Source organism: Neomonachus schauinslandi, chromosome 12 (genome assembly GCF_002201575.2).
Source record: "Neomonachus schauinslandi chromosome 12, ASM220157v2, whole genome shotgun sequence".
Classification (NCBI taxonomy): Eukaryota; Metazoa; Chordata; class Mammalia; order Carnivora; family Phocidae; genus Neomonachus; species Neomonachus schauinslandi.
In genome coordinates, this window is record NC_058414.1 from 73,801,824 (window position 1) to 73,823,434 (window position 21,611).

General features: G+C 38.9%; 1 protein-coding gene across 1 annotated transcript in view; it reads left to right on the forward strand.

Moving 5' to 3' along the window:
- The window catches only part of CFTR (CF transmembrane conductance regulator), a 167,279-nt gene that overhangs the window by 139,613 nt on the left and 6,055 nt on the right, over window positions 1–21,611 (forward strand). Inside the window, exons 24-25 of the mRNA XM_021699342.1 lie at window positions 6,937–7,092; window positions 15,716–15,805. Of these exons, the coding sequence (XP_021555017.1) occupies window positions 6,937–7,092; window positions 15,716–15,805 (246 nt within the window). The remainder of the gene's footprint in view (window positions 1–6,936; window positions 7,093–15,715; window positions 15,806–21,611) is intronic.

Genomic DNA, 21,611 nt, shown 5'->3' on the forward strand with positions numbered 1-21,611 from the left:
ATGTTAAATATGAATGAATGAATAACTTATACCTACTTCTAGGTCATATGATTGATTAGTGTAGGAATTGATTGTTAAGATGTTGTTCTGAGCAGCTCTCTTAAGATTGTTGTTTCTACTGCCTTGCCCTTAGAACCTATAACAGCATCTTGCAATCTATAACAAAATGCCCCAAACATACTTCTTGCATGCTAAATTAAGAAGAAGACTCAAATTCAGTGTATTATTTTGATTATCCAAAATCCTGCAAGATCAGCTCTGGTCTAATTCATCTTCTTGAAAAAAAAAATAAAACATTTGAAGAGGACTCAAGTGGGCATTTCTTGTTTAATTTTTAATGGATTTCAGCATTCTTGATTAGATGGTGTGCCTGAGTCCATTTGGGCTGTTGTAACAAGATATCATAGGCTGGGTGGCTTATAAACAACAGAAATTTATTTTTCACAATTCTGGAGTGTGGAAAGTCCAAGATCATGGTGCCAGTAGATTCATTGTCTGGTAAGAACCCACTTCCTCATAGATGTTTGTCTTGTCATTGTAACCTCACATGGTGAAAGAGGTGAGTGAGGGAGCTTTCTGGGGTTTCTTTATAAGGGCATTAATCTCATTCATGAGGGTTCCACCCTTATGACCTAATCACCTCCCAAAGGCCAACATATGAATTTGGGGGAGACACAAATATTCAGTTCATAGCATGGTGAGGGATTTTAAAAATGAGTATTTTATGCAAAAAAGTTATTCAGTTTTCATATTAAAACACTTTGTCCATAACAATTATTTTAGGGAAGAGATGTCTCTTTATCTTCTTTGCTCTTAATTTAGGCCTTTACTTCACGGAATCTGTATTTTAAATTTTATTTTTAGTGCATGAGAAATAGGGCAAGATTTTCACAACTTTTACTTAAAAAAAAAAAAAAACCTATTTTTTCTTTTTAGTCTCAAATAGTTGTTTTCTTAAAAGCTTTTGATTTTTTTTGCCTGAATTTTAATATCCAGATTACCTTCCCCCAGTGGAATATCTCTTCCTTTTTCCCTTTTCTTTTCCTCTCAAATGCAGACTGGGATTCTAATATGGAGCCAGGTCCTTCATGATAAATGTAGACTTACCAAATGCGCTAGGTGGTAAATTGTGTCTGTCACAGTACTGGACAGTCCTCTGATTAAATAGATATTTAATTCAAGGTCTATTCTTTTGGGTGAGCTTGCTGCCTTCTTTGTTTGTAGTCTCTTCAAAATCCTGAGATGCCAGAAGCAATTCAAACAGTATCAAGGGTTCGGATCATAGCAGCATAAGCACTTACATGTCTCTTTGACTCGTTAAACACATATGGCATCCTGTCTTGATAAAAATTGGTATTTAATAGCTGAATCATTCTGTAATTTATCTTGGAGTTATGAGGAGCATATTCTCAAGAACTTACTATGTTAAGAATTATGATTCGTTAATGATAAGTATATAAAAGTTACAGTTGTTATCACTTTGGAGATCTAAATTTCATTTTATTTGGTATCTTGATTTGTGGGACCACAGAAGATGAAAAATAATTATAGCAGGTTTCAGTCTGTTGCAATACTAAAATAGTGAATCAGGCACTCAAAAGAATGTACTGAGACTGTTCTATTCATGGTACAGTGCAATTACAGCTAGCATCAAATTCAACACTGTTTAGCTGTCCACATAATATTTTGATTTATCTTGATCCAAAATTCTCAGAAAGGAAGTTCAGTGAAGTTACTAGAAATCACTGACTTGGAATTAGGATATACCTTAAAAGCTCATTTGCGGGAAGTACTCTGGCCTTATTCAACAGATCACTGAGAAGCCTGGAAAAACAAATCCCGGAAAAGAATTATTATGTGCCAATTATATAAACAAGAAGACTTTGTTAGGTATGAACCAATAAGATTCCTTGCTGTTAAAACATGTCAGACACAGTGCAATATCAGCAGTTCAATAATATAGAAGAACTAGAGATTAGCTACAAAACTTTAAAGCTAAACAAAAGATATACCGATTGCCTCTCAATTTAGTCTTATACCAACATAAAAACTGAGTTCTCGAAGACTTTCAGTATTTGCTTCTTGAAAAGGAACATGGTCATTTATCCTAGTTATTAGAACCCTGGCTAATGATATAGAGGTTTGGACTCAAGGTACTTTTTATTAAAATTTTGTGATATGACTTTATTATTTTTTATTTTTTTTTTAAAGTTTTTAATTTAAATTCCAGTTAATTAATATACAGTGTGATATTAGTTTCAGGTGCACATATAGAAATTCAACACTTCCATACAATACCCGGTGCTCATCACAAGGGCACTCCTTAATCCCCATCACCTAATTCACCCATCTCCCTACCGACCTCCCCTCGGTAACCATCAGTTTGTTCTCTGTAGTTAAGAGTCTGTTTCTTGGGGCGCCTGGGTGGCTCAGTCGTTAAGCGTCTGCCTTCGGCTCAGGTCATGATCCCAGGGTCTTGGGATCAAGCTCCACATTGAGCTCTCTGCTCGGCGGGAAGCCTGCTTCTCCCTCTCCCACTCCCCCTGCTTGTGTTCCCTCTCTTGCTGTCTCTCTCTCTGTCAAATAAATAAATCTTCAAAAAAAAAAAAAAAAAAGAGTCTGTTTCTTGGTTTGCCCCTCTCTCTTTTTTTCCTCCTTTGCTCATTTGTTTTGTTTCTTAAATTCCACATATGAGTGAAATCATGTTGTATTTGCTTTTCTCTGACTGACTTAGTTCACTTAGCATAATACTCTCTAGCTCCAGGGACACATGGGGGGCTCAGTCAGTTAAGTGTTTGACTCTTGACTGTGGCTCAGGTCGTGATCTGAGAGTTGTGAGATTAAGCCCTGTGTCAGGCTCCACATTGAGGGTGGAGCCTGCTTAAGATTCTCTCTCTCACCTTTTCCCTCTGCTCCTCCCCTGCTCATGCTCTCTCTTTCTCTCTCTCTAAAAAAGAAAGAAAGAAAGAAAGAAAGAAATACTCTAGCTCCAACCATGTTGATGAAAATAGCAAGATTTCATTCTTTTTTTATGGCTGAGTAGTAGTCCATTGTGTGTGTGTGTGTGTGTGTGTGTGTGTACACCACCTCTTTTCTTTTTTAAGATTTTTATTTATTTATTTATTTGAGAGAGAGAGAATGAGATAGAGAGAGAGAGCATGAGGGGGGGAAGGTCAGAAGAAGAAGCAGACTCCCTGCCGAGCAGGGAGCCCGATGCGGAACTCGATCCCGGGACTCCAGGATCATGACCTGAGCCGAAGGCAGTCGCTTAACCAACTGAGCCACCCAGGCACCCTGTGCACCACCTCTTTATCCATTCATCAGCTGATGGACACTTAGACTATTTCCATAATTTGACTATTGTAGATAATGCTGCTATAACATCAGGGTGCCTGTATCTCTTTGAATTAGTATTTTTGTATCTTTGGGTAAATACCTATTAGTGCAATTGCTGGATTGTAGGGTAGCTCTATTTTTAACTTTTTGAGGAACCTCCATATTTTTTCCCCAGTAGCTGCACCAGTTTGCATTCCCACCAACAGTGCCTGACGGTTCCTTTTTCTTCACATCCTCGTCAATCCTGTTGTTTCTTTTGTTGTTGATTTTAACCATTCTGACAGGTGTGAAGTGACATCTCATTGTAGTTTTGATTTGTATTTCGCTGATGACTGGTGATGTTGAGCATCTTTTCAAGTGTCTGTTGACCATCTGGATGTCTTTGGAGAAATGTCTATTCTTGTCTTCTGCCTATATTTAAATTGGATTATTTTTTGGGTGGGGGGGGGTTGAGTTTTTTAAGTTCTTTATAGATTTTGAATACTAATCCTTTATCAGCTACGTCCTTTACAAGTATCTTCTCCCATTCTGTAGGTTGCCTTTTAGTTTTATTGAACTTCACTGTGCAAAAGCTTTTTATTTTGATGCTTCCCTTGCCTCAGAAGACATATCTAGAAAGAAGTTGCTACAGCTGATGTCAAAGAGTTTACTGTCTGTGCTCTCTTCTAGGATTTTTATGGTTTTAGGTCTCAGATTTAGGTTTTTAATCCATTTTGAATTTTTTTGTGTGTGTATGGTGTAAGAAAGTGGTTCAGTTTCTTTCTTTTGCATGTTGCTGTCCAGTTTTCTCAGCACCATTTGTTGAAGAACCTTTTTTTTTTACCATTGGATATTCTTTCCTGCTTTGTCAAAGATTAACTGACCCCATAGCTGTGGGTTCATTTCTCTGTTTTTTATTCTTTTCCATTGATCTATGTGTCTATTTTTGTGCCAGTACCATACCATTTTGATGACTACAGCTTTGTAATATAACTTGAAGTCAGGAATTGTGATGCCTCCCACTTTGCTTTTCTTTTTCAAGGTTGCTTTGGCTATTCAGGGTTTTTTTGTGGTATCATACAAATTTTAGGATTGTTTGTTCTAGCTCTGTGAAAAATGTTGTTGGTAATTTGATAGGGATTGCATTAAAAGTGTAGATTGCTCTGGGTAATATAGACATTTTTTCTTCCAACCCATGAGCATGGAATTTCTTTCGATTTCTTTGTGTCATCTTCCATTTCTTTCATCAGTGTTTTATAGTTTTCAGAGTAGAGGTCTTTCACCTCTTTGGTTAGGTTTATTCCTAGGTATCTTATTATTTTTGGTGCAGTTGTAAATGGGATTGATTCCTTAATTTCTCTTTCTGCTATTTCATTCTTGGTGTATAGAAATGCAACAGATTTCTGTACATTAGTTTTGTATCCTATAGCTGAACTGAATTTGTGTATCAGTTCTAGCAATTTAGCAAATAGTCTTTCAGGTTTTCTATATAGAGTATTATGTCATCTGCAAATAGTGAAAGTTTTACTGCTTCCTTACCAATCTGGACACCTTTTATTTCTTTTTGTTGTCTGATTAAATTTGTGATATGACTTTAAAGCAAATCACTTCCTCTTATTGAACTTTCCTCTGCCCATACCTCACCTACACAAGGCATATTCAGATTGCTTATAAAAGCTTTATTGTTGTGGTTGAAAAATCATGGCATATGATGAATATATTTGTACAGCAGGGGCTGATTCAGAAATGGAGGTGTGCATATTAAATTTCACAAGATTTTTAAATAAAACTTGATTTGGTATTTGACCAAAATTAACTAAATCATTTGTTTGTTAGATCAACTAAATAAGTTTGTTCATTCATCTGCCTTCTCTCTCTCCCTCCCTCTCCCTTTTCCTCTCTTTCTTCCTTCCTTCTTTTTATCCATTCCTCCACCCACCCACCCATCCATCCATCTATCTAATCCACATGTCCATTTGTCCATTCATTCATCCTTCCATCTGCCTGACCCTCAGTCAATCCAAACACTCAATTATTGAGTACTTTATGTGCACCCACCCTAATGGCAGGTGCTGAGAATTCAGTGGAAAACAATGTAGACCACCCTGTCCTTGTTGAACTTAAATTCTTGGGGTTAACACAAGTAATAATCAAGAAAAAATAAATACAATAATTACTGCTTCTGATTAGTAGTGTGAAGAAAGTCAAAAGGGTGTTGTGTATAACTTTTGGCTTATCTGATTTTCTCAGTTGTCTCAGAGAACAAGCATTCATGAAAGTCTTGTTACAGAGCTCTTAGAAACAAAAGACATGGTATCATTATTGTTTACCAGCTTATCCCAAAGGCCTAGTTTATTACCAGATTCCTAATAAGTATTCAATAAGTTATTATTATCATGGGTTGTCAGAAGCTCTAAAGCATTCATTGTGGTCCATGAACTGGTTCTGGTTTATAAGCTGTTAGTGGTCTCTGAAAAGTGTAAGAATTGACAGTAAGCATGTAGAAATTCATTTTTATTATCTTTTATTTTAAAGTACTGTTATGCAGTGGATCGGAAACTAAAAAAACACAAAGCAAAACAAAACTGTTCTTCGCCGCAGATAGTGTAAAAAAGCATTCCTCTAAAAAACCACTGGCTCAGCTCTCCTGTAAAAAAAAAAAAAAAAGCTAAATGACAAAAGAAAAACAGGAGTCATCTAAGGGGAAGGAAGTAAACATTTATTCAGTGCTACTCAATGTTGGGCCATATTTCAGTGTTCAGTTAATGACTGCAGGAATGTTCTGCCCACTCAAAGCATCTTCATCCAAGTGCTGGATGTAAGCCAACATGGAACACAGAGGTGGGGGCCCCTATCTTGTAGCAGCTGCACTCCCCTTGCATCACATGGCATTGACATTCTATGCTCTTAATAGTCTTTTGGTAACAAGAATAGTTTGTTTTTTTTTTTTTTTCCTTTTCCTTAATATCCTTTTTGCTTCTCCAAGTTCTCTTCCTGCCAGGCAGGGTAGATGTAAGAATTTGATTTGACAACTGTCCAAGTGCTTATCCATTGAGTGGCAAGGCTTGGCCTGCCTTCTCTGGGAACACAGAGCTCACCCTAACTTTTTCTTGTTTATTGTCAGGCCTAAACTGGTGCTTAATATATTATGGACAGTATCTGAACATTAGAACTGTTTCAAATCCATTAATTTTCAAGCTCATATTCATGTTAGGAACTAGGTCAAGCTATATAGGTCCCTGCTTTTGGCCATCCTTAGAAATGGTATGCATTAAGACACTGTATCTTTGTTTTCCCTGATGCAAAATGGGTATTTTTAGCCTATATGCCATTAGTAAAGGTCAGTGATAAATGAAGGGTCCAGAATTAAGAGTCCAGTTCCTTATGGCCAGTTTCTATATTCTTTTCCAGGGTTGCTCTGCCCCAGATCACTGTTGGTCAGAATTGGGAGTATTATAGAAAGGTCTGAATGAATAAGTTGAAATCTTACCCTGGTGATATTAAGAAAAAAACAGAAACAAACCCAGTTCCAATGTTTTTTAGTGAAGTATAATACTAGATTACATTTCTTGTACGGTGTCTGTATGTCACAGGAGTAATTCTGTTGTTCTTGTTTTCTAGGTGGGCCTCTTGGGAAGAACTGGATCAGGGAAGAGTACTTTGTTATCAGCTTTTTTGAGACTGCTGAACACTGAGGGAGAAATCCAAATAGATGGTGTGTCTTGGGATTCAATAACTTTGCAAGAGTGGAGGGAAGCCTTTGGAGTGATCCCACAGGTAAGTCAGAAAGACTTAATAAAAAAAAAAAGGTGACTAACTATATATTTTCACCATTATTTGACACTTAAGAAAATCACATTTCCCTGGAAAATGTATTTGTTATTTATTGCTATCTTTTTTTCTGCAATGCATTGTTTTCATAGGGAAAAAGAAAACTATCTCTAAAAATTTGGAACTCTCTGCCATACAGTGATTGAACTATTAATAGTTTTGACAGCCTTTCCCAGAAGACACAATCCACATGGGAGCATGGGACTTTTGTTTTTAATCAGTGTTTTCTCCCCTCCTTCAGTGGTCTGAGCTCCAAGTTAGCAATCCCAGCAGGTTGAGAAATGCTTTGCAAGATGTAAATGATGCTGCTGAAATAAGAAACACTTGGGAGCACCAAGTAGTGGAATTGAAAATAGAAAGTCTAATGATTGTTTTTTGTTCTTTGCATAAAATGAACCATGTCAGATTAATCTGTAGCTTTTTTTTTTTTTTAAATGTCACTCTTTGATTTGGGTCACAAAGGATCTCTAGCTTCCCTGGCTTAGTAGCATTCTTTGTGTGTCATTGTAGAAGAGGATTTCTTACATATGAGAGAAATAGCAGCAGTTCCAGTTTAAAATGATCTCAGTGGAAACCAAGGAATGTCGTTACTAGAGCCAAATCTGAAAGGCACGTGTTGCATTTCTACTGGCATTTGCTTTCTTCTCTGTGGGCATATTCACTGCTTTAGTTACCACATTGCTCCCTTTGTACTAATGGGCTGAATCCATTCCACCAGCACATTCTAAACAATTCTCCACATTTAACACAAAATTAAAATGCCAGGAGCATCTCCAGATAGATGGACTATAAATCTAGCCTGAGAAAAAAGCTTGTATTTCTTGATAGATTACCTTAGTGTGGAACATTTGCTTTTTTTCACCTAATGAGGCACTAAATATTGTAGCTGCTGGATTGATGCTTTTAATTTTTTTGTCTAGACTTTGCCATATTGCCAGAAGCTTAATCCTGGTCGAATTTTTGAAAAACAGTATTGTTTTTCAGAAAGAAAGAAAAGATTGTCAGATGGTCTAAAGGTAAAGAAACACTGGGAATACGAGTATCCTGAGGTGATAGCCTTAGGCAAGATAACAATGTTGAAGAACATGGAATAGAATCTGGTTGTTCGGTTGTCTAAGACACGTTGCTGTTCATTTGACTCTTAAGTCTCCCGGTCCCATTTCTAACTGCAGTAGTGAAGATTTTGGTTTTTTTTTTTTTTTGTCCTTATTCGCACAAATCTATACATTAGCATAAGTACAGCTCTAAAAAATAATATCAGTTTCACTGGGGATCCTTTAGTTTATCTGCCATGTGATAGATTTATTAAAAATTATGTGTTCTATTTAAGGAACCTAAATATGCAAGACCTGGAGGAAAACTGAATGAACCAGTTATGAAAATTCTTTATCTTCTCTTTCTGCTGAAGTAAATCTTCCAAACTTGCCTTTATTTCATTTCCCCTCTTCTGTGGCTTCAAGCTTTATAAAATTATATCAACTAAACAAGAAATACTTTGAGATATGCCTTCAAAAATACATGATCATGCTAATATAGATGCATCTCATTCTACATTTTTATGATCCTGTTTCTGGGACTGTCTCCTAGTATCACAGGGATATCTGTAGACAGAATGTACTACTTTTTCTACAGTGACATCTTGAGAACCATTAAGTGAATGACCGAGAAGGAGAGAGGGCAAGCTCCTCATGCCCTTTTAATATCCTAACTAGGAGATGCTTTTATTTTCCTAACTTTCCTTTAGAAGTTCAAATTAAGTAATTTTTTCTTCTTTGCCTGGAGTTTGATCTTAAAAAAAAAAAAAAAAGAAGAAGGAAGAAAGGGTAAAAAATCCAAGAAGAACTGTTTTTTGTTTGCTTTTCCATCTTTCTTCCTTCCATCTTTCTGACCTTGCAAGGGCATCTCTGACATGGAATCATCAGATATCTCTGGGTCAATTAGTCACTTATTTTGAGACACATGAAACAGGAACAAACTTCAAAGAAAAAACTTTTTCTCTCCCTCATAGTGATCCTGAGACATCAGCTGTAGAGTCACAAGATATCATTAGTTTCAGTAAATTCTTGCTCTGTGTGTGTGTGTGTGTGTTTGTGTGGGGGGGGGTGTGTGTGTGTGCGCGCACGCGCATGGCATTCTCTCCTGTAGCTAGAAAGCAATCTTGGAGAATGCACCAGCCTAGAAAAAAGGCTACTGTGCATATTTCAAGGTGGAGCCTTCTCTAATTTGTCCTGCTTTACCGGTGAGCTCTGTCTGAGGGCAAGGAGAGGAGGTAGTGTGGCCTCCAGTCAGAGCCCCATTGCCTTAGGCAATTCGAACATCAAGACTTGCAATTGTTTATTAGCTTTGAGCTTTGTTGAGCACTTTATTCTTGAAAGACAGAGAAACAGTTTTTAAATGTGTTTGTAAAACTTCAATGACGACTTTAAAAGGCTGCAAGCTGTTTCAAGTAAATGGTTTTACTTGCAATGAGACCTTATGACCGGAAAATAATCCATGCCCACATAGGACTGTCCACCACAGAGCTGGAACGGCTTTTGCCGGGTCTCAGATAGGGCCAAAACACGTATCTCTAGATTCGAGCAATGGAATTGGAAGTGCAGCAGTTCTCGTTCAGTGTAATAATAAATAGCAATTAAATAATTAGTTGTGAAACTCCTATATGCTTAAAATTATAGCGTACTATAATTCTCTATGCTATAGATTCTATAGTTATGTGAAAGGTATTGAGGTCCCAATCCCACCTATGAGCTTCCGGTGAGAAGTTCAAAATTGAAGTCAGAGACCAAAAGAAAAAACTAAAATGATAAACAAAAGACAGTTAATTAGATATAGTTATGAGTCAAGGGGGCGCTGTGGGCACTTCTTAGGAGGGTGAGGACAGGCGGAAGCGCTTGTTGTTGCTGCTTCCGTCGGCTCACTGTCGCTGTATCCTTCCTTCTTTCCTCCTCCCACTGCTAGCAACAAATGAGTACGGGCAGTTTCACAGAGAAGGCGGTAGTTAAGGTGGGTCGTAATGGGCCATGACGTTTGTAGGTTTTAGAAAGGTTGGGGGCAGTGTGTGGTGGAAAGGATATTCCAGGATCCCAGACAGGGATATTATGAAGAAGTACAGAGAAGAGGGTTAGAAAGAGTTGGGGCGCAAAGGCCAGGGGAGTCCACGTGATAGGGAGTATTAGGGCAAAGGGGGAAAGACTTGATAAGTACTGAGATGGCCCGGTGAGGAAGGAGTTGAGTTTTTCTGAGCCAGGAAGTGCAGGGTGAAGGGATGGCGGAAGGGCCTGCTGCCGACAGCAGCGTGTGGGGGAGGGACTTCTGGGAGGGAGCGGGCGAGAGGCGGGCAGATGGGCTGAGAAACTCTCCGGCTGTGGTGTGGTAAGATCCTGGACTATAGCGAAGACTACAGTGGGGGCGGGGTGCGAAATTCAAGGGAAAAGAGAAGGGGTGCCTGGCTGGTTCAGTGGGTAGTGCGTGGGGTTCTTATTCTCAGGGTGGTGAGTTTGCGCCCCACGTTCGGGGTAGAGTTTGCTTAGGAAAAAAAGAGAAAAAAAAGGGAGAAGCGAAAAATAACTAGTATGGATATTAGTATGACGTTACTATTTCTGAGCTGAAAAATTTGAAAATTTTAACAATTTTGTCGGATCTGGAAATCATTTTTTAAAATGCTATCTCTACAAAGTGTATACTGGAAAGTTGTAGTATAAAAGGTTGTGAAACATTAAACAACTTTGCAGGAACCAAATATTTGAACGTCTTACATGCAGCCATTTACATATAAATAAATAATATGTACATTAACATTATAAAATTATTCTCTATTCTAAATCTTAAACATGTTTGACTAATACTTTGTTCACCTTGTTCTCGTTAATAGATATTCTTAAAAGCCAAACGACACTTATTTTTAGACATTCTATAATGTAACCTTAGAACTTGATTTGTTTGAATTGAATAGATTTTTATTGTATAGATTCAACTTAAAATAAAATTTTGCAGACATTGCCAGAAGGTAAGATCACAGCCACTCTGCTGCTTATAAGCATTGGAGCCCCATTTTAATAGAACTTTACATGATATATGTGTATATATATTTCCCTTCTGGCCAAAACAAAACAGCCCTATAAACATAAGGATAAGGAGTCATTCCTCCCGCTTATTTAATTTATGCTATATTCAATCACCATGGAAGCCAAATTGCTTTTTTGTTTCATTTGACATCCAAGGCTAAAGCATACTGCCTGCTTCAGTGGGATGTGAGCCACTCAGAGCACCCCATTTAGGCTCGGCGGTCTCCACTGAGTTGAGGAGTTGAGGAGTTGAGGAATCAGCTTCAGGAAAGAGATTAGTCAGCTGGTGAACAATGGTGCTTTCTTTATTCTTCCTGGAGTCCTAAGAATTGCATAATCCATGCATAATCTTTATGCATAATCCATGACATTAAATAAATATCAAATATTTACACATCCTCATTTTCCTATTGGTGAATAGTTTCTTAAAAGAGAGGATCATTGTGATTTTTAGTTTCAGCTGTATTTTTTGCTGTATAATCCATCTGACTGTGTCACCTTGGCCAAGCCACATAACTTCTTGGGGCCTTGGCTGTTTCATTTGTAAACCTGGGAAAAGGACATAGGTGAACTGCAAGGGCCTCTTGGCTTTAGAGATGCCTTTGTGGAAACTTCAAACAGTTTAGAAAACAGAACTAAGACACTGGCTGGCACCTCTAAAAGGAAGAGATGCTATTTATAAGACAGGAATGAAATGTGTAGTTAATTGCATGAAATCATTCTAACTGGACTGGTCCATTCAGTTAATTTTTTAGAATTAAAATGAAAGCATTACTTTAATGCTAGACAATCAACTCTAAACAAAAGACCTACAGAATTTCTGGGTGGTCTCAAATCCACTATCTCTAAGCCTATTGATGTCGAATTTCCACAGCTTTCTTCCTTCACAATTTTGAATATATATCTATTTTAAATAAAATGAACATATAGCATTGCCAAACACTTGATAAGTATTATATATGAATTATTAAGCTATTATGAGATTAAATTGGGCATACCATTTCTCAACAATGACATAAAAAGATCAAAGTTTTAATGGGTAGTTAGTATTATTCCTTTAAAGATTGGCCATGGGAAGAATGGACAGGCTGAGATTCTTAAGCAGGATGAAAGAATGTATAAAGAAACTGAGGAAGTGAAATAAAGCCATGTGGCTGGGGTGAAAAAGGGAGGTGATAGAGCAGGGCACTAAAATGAGCCAGAAGAAGTGGGGGGGGGGGGCGCTAAGTCATATAGGGTCTGCAGGCCATCTTAAGGATTTTACATTTTGCCTTGAGTGTAATGGAAAGCCAAAGGTTTTTCAAAAGGTTAATGATAATCCAATTGAGATGTGTAACAATTGCTTTGGTTGCTAAATAAAAATAGAAGGGAGGCAGGAGTGAGAAGAAAGAAATCGATTAAAAGGTTCTTGCAGTGTTCCAGAGAGCGATATTGGTGTTTTGAACTATATGGTGGCAGTAGAGTTGGAGAAATAACTGGATTTGAGATATATTTGAGGGGAAAATCCACAGGACTGACGATTGATTCCATTTGGGAGGATCAGGGAGAAAGAAGTCATGGATGACTCTAAAATTTCTGGATTGAGGAAGTGAAGTTGCCATACACTTATCAAAATGGAAAAGCCTATAGGTAGAGTAGGTTTGAGAAGAAAGGTGGCATTTCCCCATTTGACAGTGAGAACAGTGAGGCTCAAAGAGCTGGGTTCCTGTTCGTAGAGCTGCATTGTTAACAGCATCTTTGCAAGCCACATTACCTTTAATCACTTCTGTGGCTGCTTTGTTGTCATGATACCTTTGGCCTCCACCCATGGTCCTCCAGAATAATGACATTATTCCATTTGGCCAAATTAAAATTTCCTATTGTTCTGTTCTACTGGATGTGTAAATATCCTTGAAGGTTACAAAGACACTGTGACCTGTATAAAAACCCTTCAACTCGGGTTCTGCCTAGGAAGAGGAAGCAAGTCTCTCCCTTCGTGGTGCAGGAACTGAGCCTGTCACCGGGGGATGGCTAGTGATGCTGACACAAAGGCTATGCCGCTAAGCACTGATGGGCTCTTTATAGACCCATTGGGCTGCTTCTGCCCAACCTTTAATCATTCCTGAGCCCCAGATCAGGAATAAAAACTGGTTTGCCTAGGACTTGAGACATTTTGCTGGGGGTGGTAAAGAGCACATATTTGGAAACAAACACCCTTGGGTTTGAATTCTAGCTCTACAATCTACTAGCTAAGTGATGTTGGAAAAGTCACTGAAGTTCTCCCAGCTGTGATTTCTTCGTGGGCCATGATAGGATTTATTTTGTTAGGCTGATGGAAAGATGAAAAGAAATAATGCATGTCAAGAGCCTTACCTGGCATACGGCAAATCTGTCGTAAAACGAAGCTCTGTGTTCCATCTGCTTGGTTCCCAGTGGAGATAATTTCTCCAAAGCGTGTCACGCATGGTCTGATATTTGGTAAACCCTCACAGTGGTTATTTCCTGTCTTTCTCAGTAATGCAGGAAACCTTTTATATAAAGAATCACAATACTTTTTTTAAAAATGTAAAAAACAGTAAAGAGCAAAATTCCCTTGGTAAGCCTTTGAACTTTAGGTACTAAATAAACCCAATTGCTTAAATAATGAATTGACTCAAGTTTTCAGGGCCACTTCGTATTTGAGTCTTCGTTTATCAGAATTCCCCGATAGTGCTCTTTGTCTGTCTGCTCTCTTTAGCTTATTTGGACATTACTTTCATTTCCTGGGAAGCTTGGAGGAAGATGCACAAATAATCCATCGTCTCATGAGTCATATATTCATCCCTTATATTATAAAGCAATGTAAGTGCCCCTAAGGAAGATGGTTTTTTTTTTAAGAGAGAGGAAGCACGGGAGCACAAGCGGGGGCGGGGTGGGGTGGCAGAGGGAGAGGGAGAGAGAGAATCTTAAGAAGGCTCCATGCTCAGCGCGGAGCCAAGGCCAAGGCCGGGCTCAGTCTCATGACCTGAGATCATGACCTGAGCCGAAATCAAGAGTCAGACACTCAAGAGTCAGACACTTAACCAACTGAGCCACCCAGGCACCCCAGGAAGATGATTTTGATGCAGGTTAAGACCTACCAGCATAAGTCTTGTTGCCCTCTCCAGATGGTTGCTGAGATATTTGGTACAACATTGTTCTTTAAGCCATAAACTGTGCCCTGGGGAATGAGGTCTTTAATGTGACCCTCTTTGAACTTGACTGCCATGGTGAGGATACTCGTGTTCTGCCCAAGAGGCACAGACACCCACCTGTCTTGTGCAGTTTCTAACGGATCAGATGGACACTGAGCTTTCTCCCTCAGTGTAAGGCAATTTGTGAAAACTAAGACTTCAGAAAGTGTAGTTCTCAATTCTCTTTACTGGATATTAATCAAAGGCAAAAGGAAAAAGGCGAAGAAAATATTATTCTGAGTGTTAACATCAAAAGTATTTTTCAGTTCACCCATATGCACAGAGAGAGGACTGAGTATTAGTATTGTGATATCAGCACTTCTGAGACAGTGATTTTCTTCTAAAACATTTTTTTAGCTGCACGGGCAGACCTGAGTAGACAGTGATATGGCAAGGAGAGTGTCTCAGGGTGATAGTTGTGCATTTCTCCTTGCAGGGTATTAGATGGTCATTTTGTCAGCTCAGCAGGATCCATCTCACCTGGTACATGCATTCACTTAGACAAATATTTGATTTCCACTTTTTCACTGATTTCTAAGTTATGGCTTTCTCCTGGTTGTACAAGTCGAGGTGTGCCTTGGGTTATAGACCAGACGAACGTGTGTGTTTAAATAAAATGTCTATACATTCAAACAATCTCAAAATCCTTTAGGAAGCTAGACTTATCAAAGGAATCCAAGGAAACTATGTGAACAAAATAGGAATTTGTTCTAACGAGTTAATTATAACTCATAAACATAATTTTTTAACTGTTCAATTTTCTATTATATTTGCTCTTAATAAGGAAAAGTGCTAGGTATAAAACAAAATTTTAATTTCCCACAACTTACAATGATCTGTTTCCTTATCCTGAGGACATTGGGATGGGATAAGTGTTCACTAGGGGCTTCTAATGTAGCTGTAATGTTTATTTCTTTAAAGAAGACACAAAGCAACTATGATAAAATCTTAAAATTTAAGAAAACCAGGGGTGCCTGGGTGGCACAGTCAGTTAAGCATCTGACTCTTGGTTTTGGCTCAGGTCATGGTCTCAGGGTCCTGAGATTGAGCCCCACGTTGGGCTCTGTGCTCAGCGTGGAGTCTGCTTAAGACTTTCCCTCTCCCTCTGCCCCTCCTCCCTGCTCTCTCTCTTTCAAGTAAATAAATAAATCTTTAAAAATAAAATAAAATAAAATTTAAGAAAACTAGATGGTAAGTACATGGACATTTGTTATTAAAGTATTTTTTCTGGTTCAAGTATTTTGCAGTAAAATAATGGAAACATGCAAAGATGTTTAGGTTATTCATACTTTCCTCTTTTCTTCATTGCTCTAGAAAGTATTTATATTCTCTGGAACATTTAGAAAAAACTTGGATCCCTATGGACAGTGGAATGATCAAGAAATATGGAAAGTTGCAGATGAGGTAAGGATGCCTACTGAAATAATTTTGAAAGAAGTAGCTCATATGCGCACAGGAGTGGTTGTCATAGCTGAGATAGTTTTACACTCTTACCTTTATCCCTGTACGTACATGTATAACTTTAGAGAACACTAACACACCTGGAGCCCCCAGTACTTTGGACTAGGCCTCCCTCTTCCTCCGTGGTGAGTCTCCAACTCTCAGGCCCCAGAGAGTAGCACTGTGTTAGCCTTCTTCCTTTCCAGAGTACATCAGTGAGACACAAGCTGGGAGAGACCCAGGCACCTTACAGGGCACCAGGATTATTTGTGATTCTAAAAATCATCTCTCCACACCTTCGCATCCACCCACTGTCTGGTTCTGAAGCATTCCCAGCACTAGGAGAGGCCTTGGCATAACATGATATACTTCTCTAGGAAGCATGAGTTTAGAAATGACGATCCTTCTAGCACACCTGCAAATGGCCGCAGTCTTCTCTGGAAGTCACCAGGAGTCACTTGCTTTCAGGGGATGTGGCTATGAGCCTTTCTAGGCAAAAAGTCACATGACCTAGTTGTGGTGTGCACCATCCCTTGAGGTCAGTAGGGCCATATTAGAAATATATGGATTAAAATGGAATCAAAATTCTTAAGTAATACCCTGTATTTACCCAATAGGTGATTGTAGTTGAAGACATCATATGGAAGAATTTAGAGTGCGGGGAATGAAATTCTTGGTTTCCTTAACAGAATACCCTGGCTGTAAACCAATCGTTTTTGGACATAGAGGCATTATAAGAAAGAAAAAGGGAACATAAACTGTTCTATTTCATTAAATTTGAGGCTTACATCCAAAGCCCTGGTTGATGGCAGACTATAATTACGGGACCTAAGAACATTGAGATTCAAAGGTCTTCTTAGAGAACAACTTTATTTCACTATTTCCCATAGTTTTGGTCTTTATTGTAGCCCAATTCTGTTTATCCCAAACGTTCTTCCCTTTTGTGCCTCCCTTCGGACTGGATCTTGCCAGGAGCTTTGATGGGCTTGTGAGTGTTAAACACTTACCCACTGAGTGCCCAACCTTAATATGCCCCTCATAAAATACACTTAGATTAACTATTTTTATTATCAAAGTTTCCTTATTACCCAACAAACAGGGGTTTTAAAGAAAACATTAACTAAATTGCAAGTGGTGCATTTGAAGATCTTTGATGTGACTGCAGAGAATGAGCTATAGGAACGCAGTGTGGTGGGACAGAAACTGGGGAAGGAGATATTAGACTTTATAAAATCTGCAACTATTGCCAAGTCACAATAAAATTTACAGGAATCAGGATCATAAAAATAATCTAAAATTTTAGAAGCCATGGTTAAAATTTTAAATATCGACATAATGCATAAATTTTACCTGTCTAGATTTTCATTTGATCAACTCATATTTAGCTCTTTTTTGCTGATTTAAAAAAATACTTTGCTATTTATAAACCAAAATGATGCTGTCCTTACCTTCATGTCATGTGTTTTGAGTAGTAATGAAAACTTTCTGTTGAGGAGGCCCAAATATAGCATACAAATAAGCAACAGTCCAGAAGAGCAGAGAAGCAGAAAATCATTGGTTTAAAAGTTACAAGTCCTGGGCTTTTGTCCACGTGGTGGTTCGTATAATTTATCCAAACAGGAACACTGTGGGATGTGTCAGTTTCTAAACTGCACAGGATCCTGGGACGAAAGGCATAAACCAGTAGTGTCTGGGGCAAACCAGGACACATGGCATCTCATCTAGTCCTCTCTGTGACCTTGGTATGACTTGTGTCAATACAGGGAAATGAACTGAGTAACAACAGGTTAGCCAAACACCTGAATCTTATCTCAGCAGCGCCTCCTTCTTAATTACGCTTTCCATCAAATGAAAATCAGGAGTACACATGATGACAGCACCAGGCCAAGAAACACTTTATTCGTCCCTTGCATTTGGCCCCATACACCAGTGTGAAACCTTATTCTTGCTGATCTGGACTAGATTTTGTGAAGCCATGAGGCTTGTGCCTAGTTCCTACTTCTAAGACTCAGAAACAAAGCTAACATAAATAGTTTCCTTTCCCTTTGTGCCCTAGGCCATACCTTCATCTGGGCATGCTGAGCCTCATCATTCTGTGGATGAATTTAAAGCAAGTCCAAAGGAGGGGAAGCGGGTTTCTATTTGAGACCTTGGACCGAGATGGTCTAATTTTCCCATCTCCAAATGACTCAGAGCCAGATAGCTTCTCCCCAGGAGCACTGCCTTTATCATCTGTGTAGACCAAAGAGAATTTCAAGAGACTGAATCCCAAGAGGAAAAAAAAAATAGACCCCCTAACATTTTGGCTCAATAAATTGGTAGGGTTGTTGTAACTTTTCAGACTTACACATATAATGGGCAAGCACAGTGCCTGGCAAATAATAGGTCTCAAGTGACTGTTAGCTATTCTGATCCTATTTCCATCTGATCTTCACCTAGCCATCTCTTAAATGTTGGTGTTTGCCCTTATAATAAGTCCTATTTTACTTCTTCTTCCTGGGAAATTTCACACCACCTCTTGGCTCTAACTAATACCACGATGCTGTGACTCCCAAATCTGCCTGTCAGCTCCCTCCCTGACATCTCAGCATGGACGAGCACCTTGTTTCCACAGTCACGTTCTCTGCCCCAATGCACACAGCTGTCCTGTGTACCTAATTCCAGCAAATGGCATCAGCACCTTCTAGGTGCCCAAAGCCAAGACCTGGGACTTATTCTTGACTCCCGATTTCTTCACCTCTCTCCGCCTGTCAGGTCCTGTTAATGCCATCTCCTGCACATATCTAGAATGTTTCCATCCCCATCTGATACTGCTACCAACTCTCATGTGGATGTTTTAAATAGGCTCCTAGCTGGTTTCCCTCTCATTGGCTTCCTCCAGTTCAGTCTGCTCTTTGTAGCTCTGGTGATCTTTCTTAACCCTGTCTGATCACTTGATTCTCCCCTTCCTAGGGTACTTTGTCATCCTTTAAATGAAGTCCACCCTGCTTACAGTGGCTTCCAAGGTCCTTCATGGTTTGATCTTTGCTTGCCTCTCTAAACTCATGCTCCAGCCTCCCCCTGCTTACCACGATCCAGTTCCTCTACAGCACCATGTGCTCTCTGACCCCCAGAGGCTTTTTCTCATGCTGTTCTCTGTACCTGGGAAACCCTGCCAGCCCTTCCCTCCCTCTCCTCTGCATCAGTCAGGTCTCTTCTTATATATCTCTTCTTCCAGCAACCTGCCCTGAGGCTCCAGTCCTGAGGAGGAGCCCCTCCTTGTTGGCCCCTGTACCCTCAGCCCTTCCGTGGCCTTCTTCACACGGGATAGACTCACCTCTTAACTTGTTCATGTTCCCCATCGGATTGTAAGTTCCTTGAGGGCAGGGATACTGTCCCATCTGCTGCAGTATTTCCAGTGCTTACAGTAGTGTTGGGATGTGGATGGTGGTCAGTAAATATTGGTTGGTTGAATGAACACATAAATGGCTTAATTCATTTTTTTTAAATGAATGATTTGATTCCTTTGTTGAAATGAATAAACAAGCGATTTGCATATGCTATAGCATGAAGATAACCCCATGGCTGGCACACAGCAGGTGCTGCCATTGGCAATGAGGACACTGAGCCTCGAGACGTCTCAGGGGCTTGCGGATGCTTGAGCAGCTCCCTCCTTGGACTTCGGGTTCACCGGCTCTTACTACTGTCTTCGTTGTGTGTGCTCTAAGCAGCGCATCTCTTGGTTTTTTTATTTTTATTTTTATTTTTTTTTAAGATTTTATTTATTCATTTGAGACACAGAGATAGAGAGAGAAAGCATGAGCAGGGAGAGAGGCCGAGGGAGAGGGAGAAGCAGGCTCCCTGCTGAGCATGGAGCCTGACGCGGGGCTCGATCCCAGGACCCTGGGATCATGACCTGAGCTGAAGGCAGACGCTTAACCATCTAAGCCACCCAGGCGCCCCAACATCTCTTGGTTTTAGAATGAAGGCTTTTTTGGCAGTTGTTGGCTTTTTCGGTAACTTATAACATAGTTCTCTTCCTAACACATTGATAGTCAGGTAAGTTGTTTTAAAGAGCAAGCTGAATAGGAGACACAATGGCCTCTTAAGCTGAAAATCTGCCCTGGAAAACCTGCCAAGCAACAAAAGGAGGGCCTAGAGGAGTTGAGAGTGTCTATTTTTATAACTGCCGGCTAATGGACTATTCCGTCCAACCATAATTCACTTCTGTTTTTTTTTCCCCATGTTTTCTTGTCACAAGAGCAAACTCTTGCTCCACAATAACATTCCAGAGTGTGGCAATAGCAGAGTCAACATTTTGAAGAAAATGTCTCGTCCCTTAACAGACCGTAGTACCTTTTTTTAGTTTGATGTGTCACAAAACAGAATTTTTTCCTTGCAAATACAGGATTTATCAGCTCAACTGCATTAAGCTGGCAAATTCGTTTCTTGTAAAGTTTTTTATATCCACAAGCTGTGGATGCTTTTATTTATTTTTCAGGCCAAGTTGGAATAAAACTAATTAGAAATGTTTGGATTCTAGTAAATTTTAATTTACCTTCGCTTGGACAGAGATAAGCTAAAATGTATATTTACTTTAAATCTACTGAAAAATAATTTGTGATATATGTCATTAACATTGTATCAGGAATATATATGGATATATTAATGTGTATATATTAACATACAAAGAATTCTGCTACTAAATTACTAAATTAGATTATCTCTATGGCAATTACCTTTTTAATTTTTTTTTCTCACAGCACTTTGAACAGTAATTTCTCACTTATTATTTTTCTCCTCACCTGGACCATGAATTTCTTCAAGGCAGGGCCTAGTGTGATTCATCTTTGAATCCCCAGGTCTACCATAGTACCTAGAATTTAATAAACCCTCATTAAGAGCCTATTAAACGGGGCATCTGGGTGGCTCAGTTGGTTAAGCGACTGCCTTCAGCTCAGGTCATGATCCTGGAGTCCCAGGATCGAGTCCCACATCGGGCTCCCGGCTCAGCAGGGAGCCTGCTTCTCCCTCTGACCCTCCCCCCTTTCATGTGCTCTCTCTCTCTCAAATAAATAAAATCTTTAAAAAAAAAAAAAAAAGAGCCTATTAAAGAATGCATGACTGAGCAGTCATTTACATTCAAATAATCTTTAGGCTAATTTAAGCCATTCTTACCAGCACATAAAGTTGGTTACACCTAGAGTTATGGTAATAACTTTGTATCTTTTCAAAAACAATTATTAGTCTGTCTTGCTTCCTATTTCCTCTCCAAAACCTACCACAATATCCAGTGAAAAATAGGTAATTGATAAATTTGTCAAATGTTCACTTACTTCAAAGCTTAAAGTTTTACTAATTCATGTTGATCTTTCTCTAGTAAATGTGATTAAAAATTTTTTTTTTTACTATACTTGATAGTGAGTAAAACAGTGAGTTAGGAATGTTGCCAAATAGACTCTGGATTGGTCTATCTCACTGTCATTTATTTTTTATAATTTTGTTCTCCAAATATTGACAGTGATAAGTATTTAGGTACTTACTCATTTACTTAAGGAATAGGTTCATTTGGGAAAACACACACACACAAAATATAATACAGTAAGAGGACTTGGGAAATGATGATATGATTGGTGCGGATCTCGAGGGAGAATACTGTACATGCCACCACATTTCCACCGATATCCCAACCTGTTGTTAGAGGTATGATATAAATTAATAATGTTGCAGTACTTCCTGCTAATGTACCTTCCAAGGCAACTTCTGAAGGCAAAAATCTTACAGATCTTGT